This window comes from Suricata suricatta, chromosome 8 (genome assembly GCF_006229205.1).
Source record: "Suricata suricatta isolate VVHF042 chromosome 8, meerkat_22Aug2017_6uvM2_HiC, whole genome shotgun sequence".
In the NCBI taxonomy this organism is placed as follows: Eukaryota; Metazoa; Chordata; class Mammalia; order Carnivora; family Herpestidae; genus Suricata; species Suricata suricatta.
Genome location: NC_043707.1, coordinates 8987414 through 9006059, shown reverse-complemented (window position 1 = coordinate 9006059; position 18646 = coordinate 8987414). Strand labels below are relative to the sequence as shown.

The 18646-nt window shown below is 53.4% G+C and overlaps 1 protein-coding gene across 1 annotated transcript in view; it reads left to right on the top strand.

Annotated features, from left to right (window-relative positions):
• The window catches only part of TXNDC11 (thioredoxin domain containing 11), a 54290-nt gene that overhangs the window by 34782 nt on the left and 862 nt on the right, over positions 1-18646 (top strand). The window contains exons 7-12 of the mRNA XM_029949800.1: positions 1346-1546; positions 7611-8403; positions 10845-10987; positions 11306-11415; positions 14376-14456; positions 18534-18639. Of these exons, the coding sequence (XP_029805660.1) occupies positions 1346-1546; positions 7611-8403; positions 10845-10987; positions 11306-11415; positions 14376-14456; positions 18534-18639 (1434 nt within the window). The remainder of the gene's footprint in view (positions 1-1345; positions 1547-7610; positions 8404-10844; positions 10988-11305; positions 11416-14375; positions 14457-18533; positions 18640-18646) is intronic.

Genomic DNA, 18646 nt, shown 5'->3' with positions numbered 1-18646 from the left:
TATCCTGCTTAGTCCCGTGCCTCTGTTTTGTTTATTGTTGCTCCGTCAGCCCCATCACCGAGAGTTCCTTTTTCTTACGTATTTTCTGTCTCTGACTTCATGGACAGTGTCATTGATTGCCAGCTGGGGGGAAGCCCGTGTCTCTGTGGCCTGTTGAACCTGTGCTCCCCTTGACCCTGCACGCAAGTCTCACGCCAGTGGGGCCACCGTTCTGCCCTCTCCGAGGTGCCTCGTTGGTAGCCATAGCCCAGATGCTCTGCTTTATTTCCAAAAGTCAAATGGATTTTTGTGTTTTCCAAATAGAAACGTGCGTACTGTGTTGGGGTGTGTTTTTTCAAACTCCCTGCGTCCCACGTGGAGAATCACTGTGGCGGTGGTTTCTCTCGCTCCCCCCGTGCCTCCGTCTGAGCTCTGACTTCCTCTGCTGTCACTGTGTGCCCTTCTCCCCCTCCTCTTACAGCCAGTGCAGGGTGGGTGCGTTCACAGGGGAGGGCACTGAGCAAGGAACTGAAAGTGGAGAAGAGAAGATGGGGTGGGGAGAACGGTGCTGACCAGCACACTGGGTTCTGCTGCACCAGGTCTGTAGGCTCTGAGGTTGGTTGGTTCTTGAACAGCAGAATTCCTTTTATCACATGCAGTATTATTGGGGCACTGGTATTTTACACAAGCAGTGGACGTCTTTGTCACGAGGCACTTTACGTCTCTGCTTTGGAGGGTATAAAATACCTCATTCTGTGGAACCCTCCAAAGCACTCCAAAAAAATTTGAGAGTTTTGTTTGAAGCCCAGTGATTCGTATTGTTGGAATTTCAGAGACAACTTTATGTTGACGTACTTTGGTTGCTACAGGAAAAAAAGCAAAAAATCTTAGTGTCTCTTTCCTTCATTCCATACTCGGAGGCGTGATCGGCGGTCTGCTACAGGTGCTAGGTCGTTGGTGGATTCGTTCAAATATTCGTTCTTCCAGTCCCTGGGCTACAGGTGACCAAAGCCGATGTAAGCCCCTGTCCGAGCCGAGGGTCTGCTCCGCCCTGTGAGCCCGATTGTGAGGAAGCAGAGTAAAAATCTAAGGGATCCTTGACTTCGCAGTTTCTCTTCCCTCAGACATTCATCGCTGCTCCTCTAAGAACCCAGTCAAATGAGATAGGTCCCCTTGGCCAGGGCGGCAGATAGGGACAGCGCTTCGCTGGGGGGTGGGCGCGTCTAAAGGGGGCAGGAGGGTCCGGGATGGGTCGGTCCCTTCTGGCCACTGCTCCTGCCGTCGCAAGCGCTTGCAGGGGGCAGGCCCGGCCCGGGGGCCCCCCTGACACAGCCCGCCTCCACCCACCCCGTGTCGCCCTCCGCAGGTCTTTCCCGGGGAGGCCACCAACTCCACGGCCGAGAACATTCACAAGTGGGCCCTGGAGAACGGCGAGGCGCTTCTGCGCTGGCTGCGGCCGCACGGCGGCAAGAGCCTCCTGCTCAACAACGAGCTCAAGAAAGGACCGGCGCTGCTCGTGTTTCTGCCTTTCGACCCCTTAGGCGACAGCCACCCTTTAATAGAGGAGGTAAGGAGCAGGAGAGCCTCGTGACCTTGGACACCCTGCCCCACGTTGCAAGGGGTCCCCGCCAGGCATGGCAGCCACATGTCCGCGGCGATATTCCTGCCGCCCGTGCCGGCGACAGGGTCAGCAGCCGCCTCTCTGGCCACAGCCACCCCGGTGTGGGGGAGTCGGTAGGGACAGCCACCCTGAACCGCGTGTCCCTCTTGCTGTGATGACCAGTTCGGGGCGTGGGGGAGAGGGACTGGCCCGAGGCGCAGGTGGGTGTGGCCTCGGAGGTGCCTCACTGCAAGCCCTGGCCGGCCTCAGCCCGCGGCCAGGAGCGGCAGTGGGGACCCAGGGCTCCCTCGTGGCTCCGAGCCTCTCCTGTCCCACGGGTGACCAGAGCGCTTTCCAGAGACTGTGACCGTCAGGAGTCTCTGCCCCTCCTCCCGCCCTTACGGTGTCAGCTGGTGCACTGGCTCTCTCTGGGCGTGGGTTTATTTTCTACATGGATCATTTGGAGGCACTTAGAGTAACGACAATTACCAGAGAGCGCCTGGGATTGCTAAATTGGATTTACTGGGGGTTTTATATTTTCCTTCCCTCAAGCATCCCTTAATTGGCCAGAACCGATTTCAGACACCAGTGTGGCACTGGCCGGGCTGCCCCCACACCGCCTCTCCGCGTGGGCCTCGCCGTCCGCCTGGAGGTGGCGGGGAGATGGGGCTCTTGCCCCGCCGGCCCCCTGGCCTGGCTCCTCTGGAGCCTCCTTGTGCGGATGACGACCCCCGCGCTGTGTTGGCTTCGAGGGAGGGAGCACGGAGATGAGACTGCTTTGCTGCTTGTCCTCTGATTAGGGAGGACTCGATGTGGTAAGACCTAAGCTCTTAGAAAACCTTCACTTCCTCCGATGTTTTATGGACTGAGCCGCTCTCCCAGATTACTAGGCCTTCTCTGCCTCTAACACCAGGAGCCTTAAGGCTCTCTGTAGAAAAAGTGGGAGGTGCAACCAAGATGTTAGCTTTGGTTTTGGATCTTTACTTTAACTTTTAAAATTTCTTTCTGGAGAATTCTGTCTTGTCTGGTTTGGGCAAGTCAGTGTCCTGGGTTGGGTGGTGTTTGGGACTGGAGTCGTCTGCTCAGAGGGTCGTGGTTGGATTTAGGCCCTTGGTGGGAAAGCACTTGCTTTCCTGCCACCCCCCTCGATGGCCAGGCCTTCTTCTCTTATCAGAGTTTGCCTCTGGCTGTTTTCCTCAAGGCTCAGGGTGTCCTTGCAAGGTGGAGCCCCCTAACCTCGGGGTATGGCGGGGGTTGGTGAGAACCAGATGGCATCTTAGCAGTATTATGGACTCCTGAGCCAAGCAAAGTGCTCTGTGCAGTACATTTCCCTTTTTGTTTTAGGTCAACATGGCCAATGTTTATTGAGCCCTGTGCCAGGGAGCCATGGGGGACAGGGATGGAGAAGACACAGCCTTGCTCTCCTGGTCCCAGAGGCTTGTTCAGTAGAGCAGCGAGAGCTTGCTTCTAATTCAAGGCAGAGGACGGCCAGCCCCAGGCTTGGATGGGGAGGAGTTGGAGGAGAGAGGGCTCTCTTCTGGGAAGCTGGCGGCTGGGCAGGGGTGAGGATGGGAGAGGCTGTGGCAGGTACTTGGGACAGACTTTCCGGGTGGCCAGGATGTTGATGGGTGGAGAGAGACTCCCCTGGGCGCAGCCTGAGCAGGGGCACAGCGGCAGGGAAGCTCGGCAGGGTGGTCTGAGGACGCATCGCAGTTGTGGCCTCCAGACCAGGCTGGCTGGAGAAGCCACCGATTGAAAGCCTGAAGAGGAGAGGCCCTTGGGTGCTGCTTTGAGGACTTCGGGATTAATCGTGGCCATCAGAGCCTCGCTGACCATGGAGAGAGGTCCGCAGAACTGTGCGTTACCATTACTGGCCTTTTCCAGGCAGTGGTGTTCCAGGAACGTGGGCAGATGTGAAATGCCGAACTTGGCTGGTGGTGGGGATGGGAGGTGGCAGACGGTCGAGGACGCTTACCGCCTGTCGAGCAGAGAGAAGTAGTGTACGGCGGGGGCGCTGGGGTCCGGGCTGGCCCCACGGGGTGGGGGGCCATGGCGGGGGGCACACAAGGGGATGGCCGTGTGGCCGGTCCACTGTGAGGCCCAGGCCAAGACCAGCAGCTGCTTACACATGCACACACTCCCTGCGGAGAGAACGCGGCTTGCCCCGCACACCGAGTCTCTGGAGCGAGTCCTAGAGGGCTCGAGAGGCGTCTCCGTGGGACTTGTTTTCAGCTTGAACAGCACTGCTTTGAGGCACTCGCAGCATGGGAGTCTGATAGGCAAGTCTTGGTTAGCTCGTTGGGACCTAAACATTTCTCTGATGAAAGAAAATGGAAGAAAGCATTTACAGCACAAACATTTAAAGTTGTTGGCATATTTTCCTTATTCATGTGAAATTAAATATGACATGAAGCGATTCACATGCAAGATGGAATTGGACTTGAATTTTCAAAGTCGCCTGTTGTGTGAAAGGAATATAAAAGTAAAGCCAGTTCAGCATACAGGAGAAAAATAAGAATTCCTCACTTTTTGTTTTTTATTATTTTTTAAATGTTTATTTATTTTTAAGACAGAACACTGTGAGCACAGGAGGGGCGGGACACACAGATTCCGAAACAGGCTCCAGGCTCTGAGCTGTCAGCACAGAGCCCAACGCGGGGCTCGAACTCACAAACGACAAAATCATGACCTGAGCTGAAGTCGGATGCTTAACCTACTGAGCCCCCAGGTGCCCCGAGAATTCCTCACTTTTTAAGAGCATTACTCTGTACAAAATAATTTTTCTTTCTTTCTTTCTTTTTTTCAATGATTATTTACTTTTGAGAGCGAGCGAGCAGGGGAGGGGCAGAGAGGGAGACAGAGCATCCAAAGCAGGCTCCGAGCAGACAATAGTGAGCATGGCGCAGGCCTTGAACTCAGACTGTGGGATCATGACCTGAGCCAAAGTCGGACTCTCAACCTGTTGAGCCACCCAGGCGCCCCCAAAATATTTCCTTCAATTAAAAGTATCCTTAGGGCACCTGGTGGCTCAGTCAGCTGAACACCCCTGACTTTGGCTCTGGTCATGATCTCGTGATCTGTGGGTTTGAGCCCTGCATCGGGCTCTGTGCTGACAGCTCACAGCCTGGAGCCTGCTTTGGATTCTGTGTCTCTTTCTCTGCCCGTCCCATACTTGTGCTGTCTCTTTCTGTCTCTCAAAAGTAATAAACATTAAAAAAATGTTTTTTAATAAAAAGATATATAAATAAAAGTATCCTTTACATGGCTGCTTTGCTTATGAGTAATGTTGTGAAAAGAGATGAGGAAAAAGGCATTTTCAGGAATCCTGTCCTTAGTACGATCCTACTTGGACTTTGTAAATACTTGAATTTTTGTGTTTTTTTCCTGGGGGGTGGGGAGCATAGGTGGGAATAGTGATCAGTTGTGTCTTTGAGGGTAAAGCAGCACTGAGATGGGGCCGGGGGGGTTACTGGGCTCCTTAGGGAGCCTGTAGCCTGACCTTGTTAGTGTAGTGGGCTCTCAGAGCCGTACCCAAAAGGGACGGGCGGTTTTGGTGTGTGGAAGGAGGTGAAACACTGGTGTATCATTTAAAAGGATCTTTTTTTTACGTTCAATAACTATTCAAGGATTTTTCTGTACAAATACATATGTCTTACATAACGCTGTCTGTATGAACACCATGGAAAAACTGGGAGGTGTTTTGAAATTGGAAAAGCACTCACTGAGTAGTTTTACACGTGTGTGCACGTGTGTATGCACACGCCCTCTAATGAAACCAAGTCCTGAGCGACTGAACACCTTTTAACTAGCTGGCACGTCTGATCCAAGTTAGCACATGGTTCTCATTTAGAGAGTAAATGGAGTAAATGCCTTGACATCATGACTTGTTTATCCTGTGAAGCTCAGGCGGGTAAGAGAAAGGTATTCCGTATGGAAGTAGAGTCTTAGAATGAAATGTCAATCTTAAAAACAAATATTTTTAGGGGCTCCTGGGGGGCTCAGTCGTTTAAGCAACCAGCTTCGGCTCAGGTCATGATCTCACAGTTTGTGGGTTCGAGCCCCGCGTTAGGCTCTGTGCTGACAGCTAGCTCAGAGCCTGGAGCCTGCTTCAGATTGTGTCTCCCTCTCTCTCTGACCCTCCCTTGCTTGCACTATCTCTCTCTGTCTCTCAAAAATAAATTAAAAAACATAAAAAATTTTTTTAAAATTTAATGTTTATTTTTGAGAGACAGAGATAGCATGAGCGGGGGAGGGGCAGACACACACACACAAAATGCTAAGTAGGCTCTAGGCTCCAAGCTGTCAGCACAGAGCCCAACACCCCCAAATTAGATGTAAACCTTAAAAAAAATTTTTTTAATGTTTATTAATTTTTGAGAGACAGAACATGAGCAGGAGTAGGGCAGAGAGAGGACTCACAGAATCTGAAACAGGCTCCAGGCTCTGAGCTGTCAGCACAGAGCCTGACATGGGGCTCGAACTCACAAACCGCTAGATCATGCCCTGAGCCGAAGTTGGCCGCCTAACCGACTGAGCCACCCAGGCACCCCCCACCCCAATTTTTTTTAATGTGCTTTTATATTTGAGAGAGAGACAGATTGTGAGCAGGGGAGGGGCAGAGAGAGGGACACAGAATCCAAAGCAGGCTTGAGGCACCAAGCTGTCAGCACAGAGCCCCATGCGGGACACAAACCCATGAGCTAGGAGATCATGACCTGGGCCGAAGTCAGACACATAACCGGTGAGCTCCCCAGGCGCCCTGGAATGTGAATCTAATCAGGCTAATGATGGGGTGAGGGTAAAGTGGTCAATCTCCCCAGGAAGCAGGAATGTGTATGTTACCCTGAGATCCATTCATTCACCAGGTGCCTCTTGGGTATTTGTTATGTGCCTGGCTCTGTGCTGGGCCCTGTGGAGAGCAGGGGTGATCAGGAGGGTCCTATGAGGGTCCGTGAGCCTGTGGGGAAGAGGGGCACCTCAACAGACATTTGTGAGACCGTGGGAGGGGCTTTGGGACCCTGAAGATGCAGAACCTACCTCTTCATGGGGGTAAGGTGGGTAAGGTGGTGCTAGCTTTACCGAAGCAGCTACCTGGATGCTGGGTCTTGGGGACAGCATGGAGGTTTGTCACATGGAGGAGGTCCCTGCCAGACCTGGTCTAAAGAAGGCGGGGCAACACTGGAGAGGCAGACTCAGCCCAGACTGTGGTAGGTCTTAGTCTCCAGCTAGTAGGGAGCCATCGGATGTCTTTTGGCAGAAGAGGGACATGCTTAGGGTTGTATTTTTCAAGTGAACGGTAGCCCCGAGGAGGCCGAGTGGGGCTGGGGAAAGCCAGTGTGATGGTCTGTGACGGCCGAGGGCAGGAGTCAAGGCAGTGGCTGTGGGAACACGAAGGGGCCTGCTTCGTGTTGCTGAAGTCAGGTGGCCATGTGGGAGGCCTAGGCTGGGGCTCCACAGTCATCCCCCCCCACCCCCCCGCCCCTTGGCGCGGTTTTCCTAGACTGGGCGGCCCCGGGAGGAGGCTGGGGCGGCAGGATGGAGGAGTGTGGTTTGGGGCCTCCTGTGAGGGGTGTGAGTTGACCTGGAATACTTTGATCCACTGGGGCGCTGGGGAAGTGTTTAGACTGTCAGTTGAGGTGAAGAAAGGAGACCTCGTGCATGTGGAAGGGGGTGGAGATGGACCCGGAAAGGCGCTCACCTGGGAGTTGAGATTTGACACAGAGCTGCCGGTCCCCCGACGGCCTGGAGGTGTGTTGTGGGGCGAGCACTTCTCCGCCGTGTCCTAGATGGAGACCTCTGCCTCTCCCACGCCTTCTCTGTGCGGCCGCTCACTGTTCATCGAGTCACAGGTCCTGAAAGGTAACCCAGGCGTCTTTATTCTTAGCTTTTGTGGGACAGCGTCCTATTGGACGCGGTGCTTCGCCCAGGGATCCTCCTTGGGAGTCACAGGAGGATGCTTTCCAGGCCTGCTGGCCGCGCAGCCTCCCCCTGCCCCCGCCCCGCCTCTCATGAGCTCCGACCTGTGTTTCAGATCACCGAAGTGGCCTTGGAGTACCACAACTGTCACGGGGACCAGGTGGTGGAGCGGCTCCTTCAGCACCTGCGGCGGGTGGACGCCCCGCTGGTCACGTCTCTGGCCCCCGAGCCCCCAGCCCGGCTGCCGGACCCGCCGCCCATTGCGGCATCCCCCTGCTGCAACACCGTGGTGCTGCCCCAGTGGCGCGCCGTCTCCAGGACCCACAGCGTCTGCGAGCTGTGCGTCAACCAGACCGCGGGGGGCGTCCGGCCGGGCTCGGTCGGCGAGCCGCAGTGCAGCTTTTTCGCGATGGCGGCGGCCCTGGACTCTTTCTACCTCAAGGAGCAGACCTTCTACCACGTGGCGTCCGCCAGCATCGAGTGCAGCAACTTCCTCAGCTCCTACAGCCCTTTCAGCTACTACACTGCATGTTGCAGGACCATAAGCAGGGCCGTGATGGGCTTCGTCGACTCTGGCCAGGGTGTCTTTGAAACCCCGACTGTCGCGTTCTCTCCCCTCGAGAGGAGATGCGAGGCTGACGGCCCTGGCTCCGTTCCTCACATTGAGGAGAACAGGCCTCTCTTCCCCCAGGTGGACGCGGGCAGCACGCGCTTCACTGGCCTGAGCTGCAGGACCAACAAGACCCTGAACGTCTACCTTTTGGATTCACACTTGTTTTGGTTGTATGCAGAGAGGCTGGGGGCTCCGAGCGCCCCCCGCGTGAAGGAATTTGCCACGATTGTGGATGTGAAGGAAGAGTCTCACTATATCTTGGATCCACAACAAGCTCTTACGAAGTTCACCCTAGGTACCGTGGGCCCTTGACCTTCCCGAGCATAAAAAAGTATCCCTTAACCTAATAGCGGTCACGTTTCTCCAGGGATCTCCGGACCGTTGGTCGTGGGGTCATGTCCACTCTTTATTTAGCTCATTTGACTCCTTTAGACTGCAGTTGGTCGTAATTTGAAGAGAAGCTAATTTTCTCTGTCAAATGAACCAGAAACTTCCTGATTCCAAATTTTGGTTCAGTTTGTCATGCAGCCCCTTGGCGGGGAGGGTGGGTAGGAGGCCAGCGTTCCAGATTGGTGGTGCCTGTCCTGCTGAGAGGTGGGGTGAGCTGCCTGGGCGGGAGCGTCCCAGGGGGCCGAGGAACGGGAGCCCAGACAGCAGGGTCCCTTCTGGAGGACCTGAGACAGGAGGCACTGAACCCGCCCAACGGCCCGCCCCCCCTTCGGCCCATAGGTTTGGATGGAGAAGGATCAAGGCCGCCAGACCTCAGTTGTTCTGCTCTTTCTGCCTCCTTGAGAAGTGCTGCTGTGACCTTGGGTGCCTAGACTGTCACCACCAAGTGTCACGTTGCAGACCAGCAGAAACCACTTTTGGGGGTAGGGTGGGTAAGGCTGATTCTGGGAAGGCATCTGGGAGCTCGCCCTTGGGGCTCGGCGGCGGCAGCCAGGGACACCGGCTGTCCTGTTGCCAGGACTTTGCTGGCCTCCCTGATGTCCCCACAAGGAAGTGAGAGCTCAGAAGCCGTGTTAGTTCGGCCTCATCGGAACGCGGGGGAGGCCAGTGGGAGACGGAGGCAGGGGCACTTGTTACTGCGGGAGGCCTCCCATGGCCGAGTTGTGGGGGGTGTGCACGCAAGAGCACGCCCAGAGCCCCCTAAGTCAGAGTCCTTTTAGCTGTCTTCTTTTCAGCGCAGGCGAAGTTTGTTTCTTATATTGGACACCTTTGGAAAGGCTTAGGTGAATGTTCATTCTTCTTCTATGTCAAGTTCTATAAGTATAAAGCTCCTGAGTGTTCAGAGGAGCCCGTGACCTATCGCTTTATGAATTGCATTGTCTATCGATAGTGTAAATTACTCCTGGTTTGTGTTTTCTAAAGTTATGTTTTGGTGTCCTGAGTTTTCCTAAAGTGAAACAAGCCTGTGTTTTTAAAGAAAGTGTTTATTGGACTTCCCTGAATTCTGTTCAGTAATACACCAGCATTCACTGAGTTCATAATGTGTTCAGTTTTAATTTAAGGGTAATCTGAAAGAAGCCTTCTTCAGATATATTTCCTTCCTCCCTCCCTTCCTTCCTTTTTGAGAGAGAGAGACAGCACAAGCAGGGGAGGGGCAGTGAGAAGGGGAGACTGAGGATCTGAAGCAGGCTCTGCGCACACAGCAGAGAGCCTGACGCGGGGCTTGAACCCACGAACCGTGAGACCATGACCTGAGCTGAAGGCAGCCGCTTAACCAGCTGAGCCACCTAGCGCCCCATGATTTCTTTTCCTCTTCTGCATCTACTCCGAAATGTACTCTAGCTCAGTTCTTGTCCTGGAGTTGGTGACCAAATTAGTAAGGAACCTTGTGAAACAATGGCCAGTGTGTCTCTGGAGGGTTGCCTGCTGCGTCTGCTGTCTCCAGGGCAGTTTTGGAATTTAGGCTTCAATCTGATTAGGAGATAATTTTTGGTTTTATGTTTCAGAAACATAGCCAAGTAAGTCATTCAGATGCAGATAATGAGTTCTCTTTAGTATGCGCATGACATTCTTCACTTCCTCCTCCCCTGCCGAAAGCTTCACTCACTGTTCTGAGGACCTCAAAATGGAGAGAGAAGAAAGATAAGGGACAGGCTGGCAGATCGGGACGGGCTGCTCCAGACAGACACCGAGGAACCTGAAGACAGTGGAGTGTACGGGGAGGGACAGCTGTTGGTTCAAGTTAGGTTTTTGTAATATTTGTGAGCTTTATGGGTTTTTCCACTGAAGATAATTGAGTTTTCCTAAACTTTCAAGAAAAAACATGAAGGACTTGAACAAAGGAAACAAAACCCACAAGTACTCTCCACCTCAAGTACTCCCCACCTGTCACTTCCAGAAGCTTGTGGGGAGTTGTGGCTGCATTTGCAGTGCTGTTTACAGGTCTGAGTGTTGGAGGTGGAAATGTCTTCAGGATTGTGGCATGTTGGTCGGGGGTCTATTTGTGGACCAGCCCTGGGAGGAAAAAGGAGGATTACTGGTCTGTAAATAGTAGAGCGTCTGACACCACACGGTCTTTTCTTACCTCAGTTACCGTCCGCCGAGCCAGGGCTCCACGCTGAACCTGGGGCCACCCGGGCAGCTTCACTCAGGGTTTTCCCCGTAGGCGAGGCGCTCAGAGTGCAAGCCCCTGCAGGCCTCCCAGTTTCTAAACGCAGAGCCTAAGGTAGGCCGGCTCCTTTCCCTGCACTTGGCCAAGAGCTGATCTCATGTTCTCTTTATTTTTAGAGTCTTTTATTCAAAACTTCAGCGTTCTTTACAGTCCCTTGAAAAGGCATCTTATTGGAAGTGATTCTGCCCAGTTCCCTTCTCAGCATTTAATCACTGAAGTGACAACTGATACCTTTTGGGAAGTGGTCCTTCAAAAACAGGTACGGAGCCGGAGCGGCCAGACCCGGGCCACCCTCCCTCGTGAGAGGACTTCCGAAGCTGCGGGTGCTGGGGTGAACCGTGGGTTTTGAGGCGCAGGTCGGGTCCACGACCATCCTCCTGCATGACACGGTGCTTCTCGCAGCGCGGGAAGTCCAGGAGAAAACACAGAACGGGGAACGTGTGAAAGCGGACCCGCCCGCCGCCCCGGCGCGGTGAACCGCAGGTCCTGAGTGCGCCGGGTCCCGAGCACGACCCGGACGGGGCCCTGTGCCCGGCCCCGGTAACCACCGCCTTCCCCCCCCCCGCCTGCCCCCCAGGACGTGCTGCTGCTATACTACGCACAGTGGTGCGGCTTCTGTCCCTCCCTCAATCATGTCTTCATCCAGCTGGCTCGGCTCCTGCCGCCGGACGCGCTCACCGTGGCCAGGTAAGGAGGCCTGCTCGGCCGTGTGGTTCATGAGGCCACCGTGCGGACCGGGCGCAATTTCACTGGCAGCTTAAAGCCAAGAGCAAAACCTCCTGGAAGCTGAAGTTTCCCTGATGAGTTCTGAGTGTTCCTTCCGTGGTGTCAAGTGTGTTCAGCCCCGCTTGAATGAATTCACAGGAGGGTGAGCGTGGGGCGAGGCTGACCTGGTTGCTAAGGGAACCCCGGCCCATCCTCCAGCGGCTGACTCCCCAGAATCCCATGGGAAAGGTGCCCACGGAGTTCCATGGCGCCGTGGCCTCAACCCCAATGGGCTGCCGGCGGCCTTGGGGCCTGGAGCACGTCCCCCCACCAGGTCTGGCTTCCCTCCCTCCTAAAATTAGAGAGAAAGATTGGTTGATACCTGTGTGTTCGACTTTTGTGTGTACCAGATGTGGGCTCTGCAGTAATCAAAACGGGTTTTAAATCATTGTTTTGTAGAAACAAACCTCAAATGAAGACTTTTTGGATAGGTACTAAGCTATGGGGGGGCGGGGAGGAGGTAGTGTTTAGATTTCAGCCTTCCAGATGGATTAGAATCCAATACAAAGATTAAATCATAGGGAAAAAAGCAGAACATAGATTATTGGGTTTGCTAGTTTGAGAGATGGAAACTTTGCAAAGTGAAGCTGTTAAAAAAATAATTAAAGATGAACAGATTGCACACTAGAAAAGTGTGCAGTGAAAGAAACAAGGAAAATTGGCTTAAAAAAAAAGGACAATAGCTATATTTTAGAGCATCTGTATTTCACCCACTGGATCTGCTCTGAGTGATGTAGAGCCAAATTTGAGGAGTTACTGCACGGGAGAGTTTTCTATGTATCATCTGACCTGATTGTCCCAACACTCAGTGCAACAGGCACGGTTGTCACTCTTCTTACGGAACTGGAGACTGAGGCACAGAGAGACTAGGTGACTTTCCCAGAGTCACACAGCCCAGGACTCAGGTGCTTGTACTCCAGACCCTGAGAAATGACACAGGTTTAGGGAGCTGCTGGGAAGAAAATGTGGTCTGTATACACAGTGGAATGTTACTCAGCCTTAAAGAGGAAGGACGTTCTGACGCCCGCCACAAGGTGGGTGACCCTGGAGGATGTCCGTGGAAGGAAGTGAGGTACAGAGATAGGAGACGACACGCACTGTGGGACCGCATGCGTGCAGGGCGCCCAGGGCAGTCACTGTCGCAGAGACAGAAAGCAGATATGGGGGCCCGGGGGAGCAGGATGAGGGCTGTCCCGCGGATCGTGAGTCTCAGTTTTGCAGGGTGACAGTCAGTCCTGGAGTTGGGCGGTGGGGACGGCTGTGCAACCTCAGGCCTGCGCTTGGCACGGCTGGGCTGTGCGCTCGGAAGTGGCTCGGGCACTTTGTGTGTTTGGCCACAGTGACAGACACATGGGGGGTCGGGGGAGAGACAGCCGGAGGGGCTCCTGTGTGAAGCAGGAACCAGGAGAGTGTAACTAAACGTGTGGAAATCACAACCTAATAAATGTAAATTAAAACAGTGACAAAGCGTTATTTACACATATTAGCAGATGCTTTTAGGTGACAGAATCCTGTGTTGATAAAACGCAGTGAAATTGGCACAATGAGATGTAGCTAATAGAATAAGTGAATTAGCGTCACCTTTTTGGAAAGCATTTTAGCAACATTTGTAATAAATCACAAAAATAGTTACACATTTTTGACCCAGGTAACTTCGCTTTGGGGAATTAAAGAAGTAGGACTCGCAGAGAAGCCTGAACTAGTCACAATACATTATTTGTATTCACCAGTCGAGGCACCGCTAAGCGACTTACAGCTGGGTGTTCGATGGGATTTTTACCCATTTATTAGAGCAGTGCTTTTCGTACATTAACTGAAAAGAAGAGCATGTGAGACACAGGAGGACAGCTCTTGACGGTCTGAGGGCCCACACGCCAAGCTGAGTGAGGACCCCGGCAGGACGGGCTTGGTCAGCCCAGCGGAGTTCCGAGTGATGTATACAGTCATGTCTGTCTTTCAGTTTTACATTTTTTTGGAGTAAAAATTGGGAGGAAAGATGTACTTGATGATAGACTAACGTGTGCCATGCCACTTGTTTGAAAACCGGAATCCTGGTGTTTGAGGTAGAGACAGGAGGGCTTGTCACACTGCCTCAAACCCCCATTCGGTCATCCTTGTGGACAGACGCGTGGCACTGATTTACTCCCAGCCCCCGTGGTTCTCTGAAAACCGCCTTCAAGGTAATGATTCAGAAAATCCCCGCTTTTGTGCGCGTTATTTGTGGTGACTGGTATCCGAGACGCCTGGCCCAGGCTCTCTCCTCCGAGGACTGGCTGTCCCCTCCGTCGGAGCAGTTGCTGGCTGCTGAGGTGGGGAGGGGCGCCCACTGCCTGCTTCAGTAATAAACCACAGGTTGGGTCATTCAGCACAAATGTCATTTTCTGTACTAGAAAACGAATCTAAAATCTGCTAAGAAAGTACATGTTTTGTGGCCTCCATCCAGGTTTATAGAATCCAAGTATAAAATTGAGATTACCTTTATTCTCTGGTTTTCTGCGCCTTCAGAGGCCTGATGTATTTTGCACGATGATTTCCTTTTTCCAGAGCTAGTTCAGGGCTTAAACTACTTGCCTGAGGGGGGTGGACTGCTCCTGATGGGTCAGGTTTTTGGGGTTTTTTTTTTTTTTTTTGAAAGTTCATTTTTAGGCTCAGGACACGTCACTTCTACTCCATAAGTGGCAAGTTGCATGTTCCGGAAGCATCGGTTTTTCTTGCCTGAGTTGTACCCAACTTGCATTAGCACAACGTTTACTAAGAGGGGCCGGTCGGTATGGCCACGGAAAACGCTCCAGGATCTTCAGTTGTTGGAGAAAGTCCTTTCAGGTTGGGGTGCCCTGGGCTGACCTTTTTTACGTGTCTCATTTCCCCTTTGCCTCTGTCAGGATTGATGTGTCTCAGAATGACCTGCCTTGGGAATTTACGGTCCACCGTCTCCCTACGGTCTTATTTTTCCCCGGCAACAGGTAAGGTTTTCAGCATTTTCAGTATTGGGGCAGATGGGAGTCTTTTGCTGAAAATAAAAGGGGCTTAAGGTACTTAACAGAATGAAATACTAAACTATTTTTAATAAAATGTATTGTTAAAAAAAGTTCCATTAGGGAAAAAAAGAAAAGTAACGTGCCGTTAGGGACCAGGGGTAAAGGGCTCTGGCGTCACGAGGTTGGCTGTGGTTTCCCGGAAGAACGGCGCCCCTCTTGCGGTGTGTTTCCACGAGTGTGAATGTGGCCGTCAGGACTCCGCGGCCGTCTCGGTCTTACGGGCCTACAGGGGACGCAGAGAGACACCAAAGAGCCACATTCACGTGGGGCAAGACAGGGGCTCATGTGGTGAGCCTCCCGGCGGGCAGGCCCTGCCTGACCCAGGCTCTCGTGTGTGTCATTTTTCATCAAGTCCTGCTGATGACCGGCTTGCCCCTCCTGTGCAAGATGAAACGGAGGCTCTCCTGCTCACTGTACCCCGTTCCGGGGATGCGGGGAGCCTTCTCCCCACGTGTGCAGACTTCCGTGACCGTCTGCCGCGGGGCTGCCCTTGATGCCTTCACATCGTGTAAGCAGACTCCCGAGGTCAGTGATGACAGCAGCTGCCCGGAAAGCCCTGTAGAGAGGGACGGGCCATACGCACAGGGGACGAACAGCTCACTTGGCATTTAGTAAATGTTGGGTGCGGATGTTTTGCTGAAAGGGAAATTAACTCTTGGCCTTTGAAAGCCTGATAAACGAGATGTTCTGTCCCTTTTTTTTGAAAAAAGGATTCTCCTTTGTTTTCAAAAGGGTCCTCAGGGACCTGGTCACACGACTCTGGTGGAGTCTTTATAGGGAAACGCATTTGCAGATTATTTTAATGAGGTTCTCAGTTCACATAGGTGATGTGTCCTGTTTTAATTTCCTGCCCTCACTTTTACTGCTGATGGCCGCCGCTCCCATACTTCTTGTTTCTCTAGGAGAGTGCTTCCTTTATAGAAACTGAATCATTTCCTTGTTTTTTCCTTTTTATCTCAAGGAATTTTTGCTGGAATACTTCCTGGGGTAGTAGGGTCCTGTCACATCATGCACTAAAAACAGAACGTGACTCATCCTGTTTTGCTGACTGTTGTGATGAGCCTTTTCCCTTCTAAGAAATAAAGTGCCGCACCGTCCAGGAATCCTGGGCCATATAGCAGTTTTGTCTGTGTGGGGTGGAGGTTGGGCATGAAGTTTAATGAAATGTTCACATTTCAAACAGAGTCTGGAGAAGCATTAAAGTCAGAACACCCGGCAGGTGCCGGCAGCTAGAAGGCATGAGTATGTCTTGAGTGAGACGGAGAGAGATAGGTGGAGAATTGGGGATGGGTGTGTGTGTGTTTGGGGGACGGAGTCAGCCCGGGGTGCCTTTCAGTAGAAAGTTGCCGGATGTCATCCATGTGGGGATGCACACTGGTGGTCCCTGCTGCCCCTCAGTATTTAAAAAAAATTTTTTTTAATGTTTATTTTTGAGAGAAAGCACTAGCAGGGGAGGAACAGAGAGAGAGGGAGACACAGAACCCTAAACAGGCTCCAGGCTCTGAGCTGTCAGCACAGAGCCCGACGCGGAGCTTGAACTCACAAATGGCGAGATCGTGACCTGAACCGAAGTCGGAGGTTTAACAGACTGAGCCCCCCAGGCGCCCCTGCAGCCCCTTTAGTATTGAAAAGTCAAGAAGGTACATACTGAACATGAGAAAAGTGCCCAGGTCTTTGTTGATGCCGAGGGCTTGTAAACCGAAGCCTTGTTTCTGCCCGGGGATGGGATTCGTCTTCCTTCCTACAAAGTACAGAGTCAGAAGACCAGTGAGCTCCTCATTAGCTGCTCCACAGTGAATGCTCCGTTTACTCAGAAGGTGCCAACAGGCAAGGGTATGAGCTGACCGCTCGTAAGAGAGGAAACGAAAAATACCTTTATCACCGGGACTATGCTTATGTTCTCTCGAGTGAAGAGAATGTAAAAGTGTATGTGCATTTTGGTAAAACAGACATCTGCACCTGCACCAGGTCACCTGTGCAAGAAGTGGGGGACGTCACCGTGCTGACCGTCGTTTTGGAGGACGAGGACAGGTGATGCAAGGGCACCTCGTTTGCTTTCAAGTTGTCTACGGCGAGCGCGCACTCTGTTGTCCTGGAAGAAACCCGGGTGGAAGAGCTTGTCCCTGGCCACCACTGTGGGTGACAGTGCAGAGTGCAGGTGCAGAGGCGCGGGCCTGGGTGAAGGCCCCCCACGGGCGGGTGGCTGACCCGTGTGCGGGCCCTCGGAAGGGCCTGGCCTCTGGAGAAGCAGCCCTGTCGGCGGGGGAGACCCCGCCTACTCTGCTGGTCAGGGGTTCCTTTGGCCATGTGGGTGCTCGACGTGGTGAACACACGCCTCGTGAATTCAGAGGGCAGTCAGACCGGGGAGCCTCTGACCACCACGCTTCCAAAATGAGTCCCTGGGGAGTTGGGTCACACCTGCACCGCCGCCTGCTGTTGAGCACGGCTGTTAGGTAGACTCAGAGATGGCGCCCGGAACCCTACTCTGAAAGAGCCTGCTCACGGGTGCTGTGTTGGGTCCTGTAAGTGTGCAGCACACACTGAGTCCCTCGGCAGCCGGCCCTGGCGCAGCTGAGGTGCCGCGCGTGTGCGCATCCATGGGTCTCAGTCCTCCTCCTTCCCCACCTGCACCTCCCAGCCGCAGGGTGGCTTTACCTGCTGTCATGCCTGGGGGGCTCCACTGGAAGCAAGCGTCTCAAGGTTAAGAGAACCATGCTTTAAAGGAGGGTGTGGTTATATGTCTACTCTGAATATTTGACTTTCCCATTTCCCTTGAGTATAAAATGGGACACATGTGATGTTAGTTTCCCCATGGTATTTATTTCATTAGGAAGGAGCTACCCATCCGTAGAACACCTTTCGTCTTTTCCTCGGTATGTGGCCCCTGGCTTTGTGTGTGGACAGGGTGTGCGAGATTTTAATGAGGGGGGTCTGGTTGGTTCTTTAAAGAGCAGTATGGTTGGTTTTAGCTAACGCTCAGCATTCAGGTAACCCGTGCCCTCCTTCCGGCAGTCCTGTGACAGGGGCAAGGCCCTCCTTACCCCTCCCGCGGTGAGGCCGTGCAGGGGCGCAGAGGGCCGCCGGGCTGGGCACTCAGGGCGGTGAGCGGCAGCCTTGCAGGTCTGTGTGGCAGGCGGCCCTGGGTCCCCGCTCGTCACTCCCGTTGTCTTAGTGCAGCCTAGCTGCTGTTTGCCCATCTCGTGTGTCAGCCGGTGGCTGTGACCAAGTGCAGATTGCGTGCACACGGATCACTGAACACACGCTAGGGATTCTGGTCATCACGCAGTGAAAGGACAACTTCTGAAAAGTTTTCTTCTGCTTCAGGGCTTGCAAAAGAGTTTTAGGGAAAACCCCCTCCATACGTCACTTTCCTTCCTTATTCTGTGCTCTCAGGGTGGAGCAGCCGTCATTTCTCAGAGTCCCATGGTGGGTCTGTTTGTCCGAGTCGGGACTTGAGTGACACGTCCCCGATCATGGTAATAAAAATGTCTCCGGATGTTGCCAGATGCCCGCGGTGTGGGGGGCAGGTTATAGTCACCTCCAGTTAAGAACTTCTGCTCTGAATAATGCGTCCTGACTGCTGGCTGAAGAAACCCAGCCGACTGTTCATTCTTTCCCATTCCACCAAGCACTGTTGATGGCCACGGAGTGACAGAGATGACGTCCCGCCTGGGGATGCCCCTCTGCCTACACGCTGCCAGCACCGACCATCCCTGGCCTGAGGCTCGGGCCTGGGAACTTCTTGTCTTAGAAGGCTGTTAACAGAAACTGAGCTCTTGGTCCTCGGGACAGACACACATTTGAGATCAGCCCCCTTAATTCCAGAACAAGCACACGGGATGGCCTCCGCTCTGTAGGGACATTTTTGCCCAGATAACATTCTCCTTGCCGACTTTGAGCAGGGCGAGTCACCAGCGGCTTCGGGCGGGAGGTGACCAGCACGGCCCAGACTGAGCGCGGTGACGGGGCGCTCCTCTTTGACTCCCTTCCCTCTCTCCCCAGAAAGGACCGCAGCGTGAAGTACCCCGAAGACCTTCCCGTCACCCTTCCCAACCTGCTGAGGTTCATCTTGCATCACTCAGACCAGGCTTCTGCCCGCCGCGGCCTGGCCCACG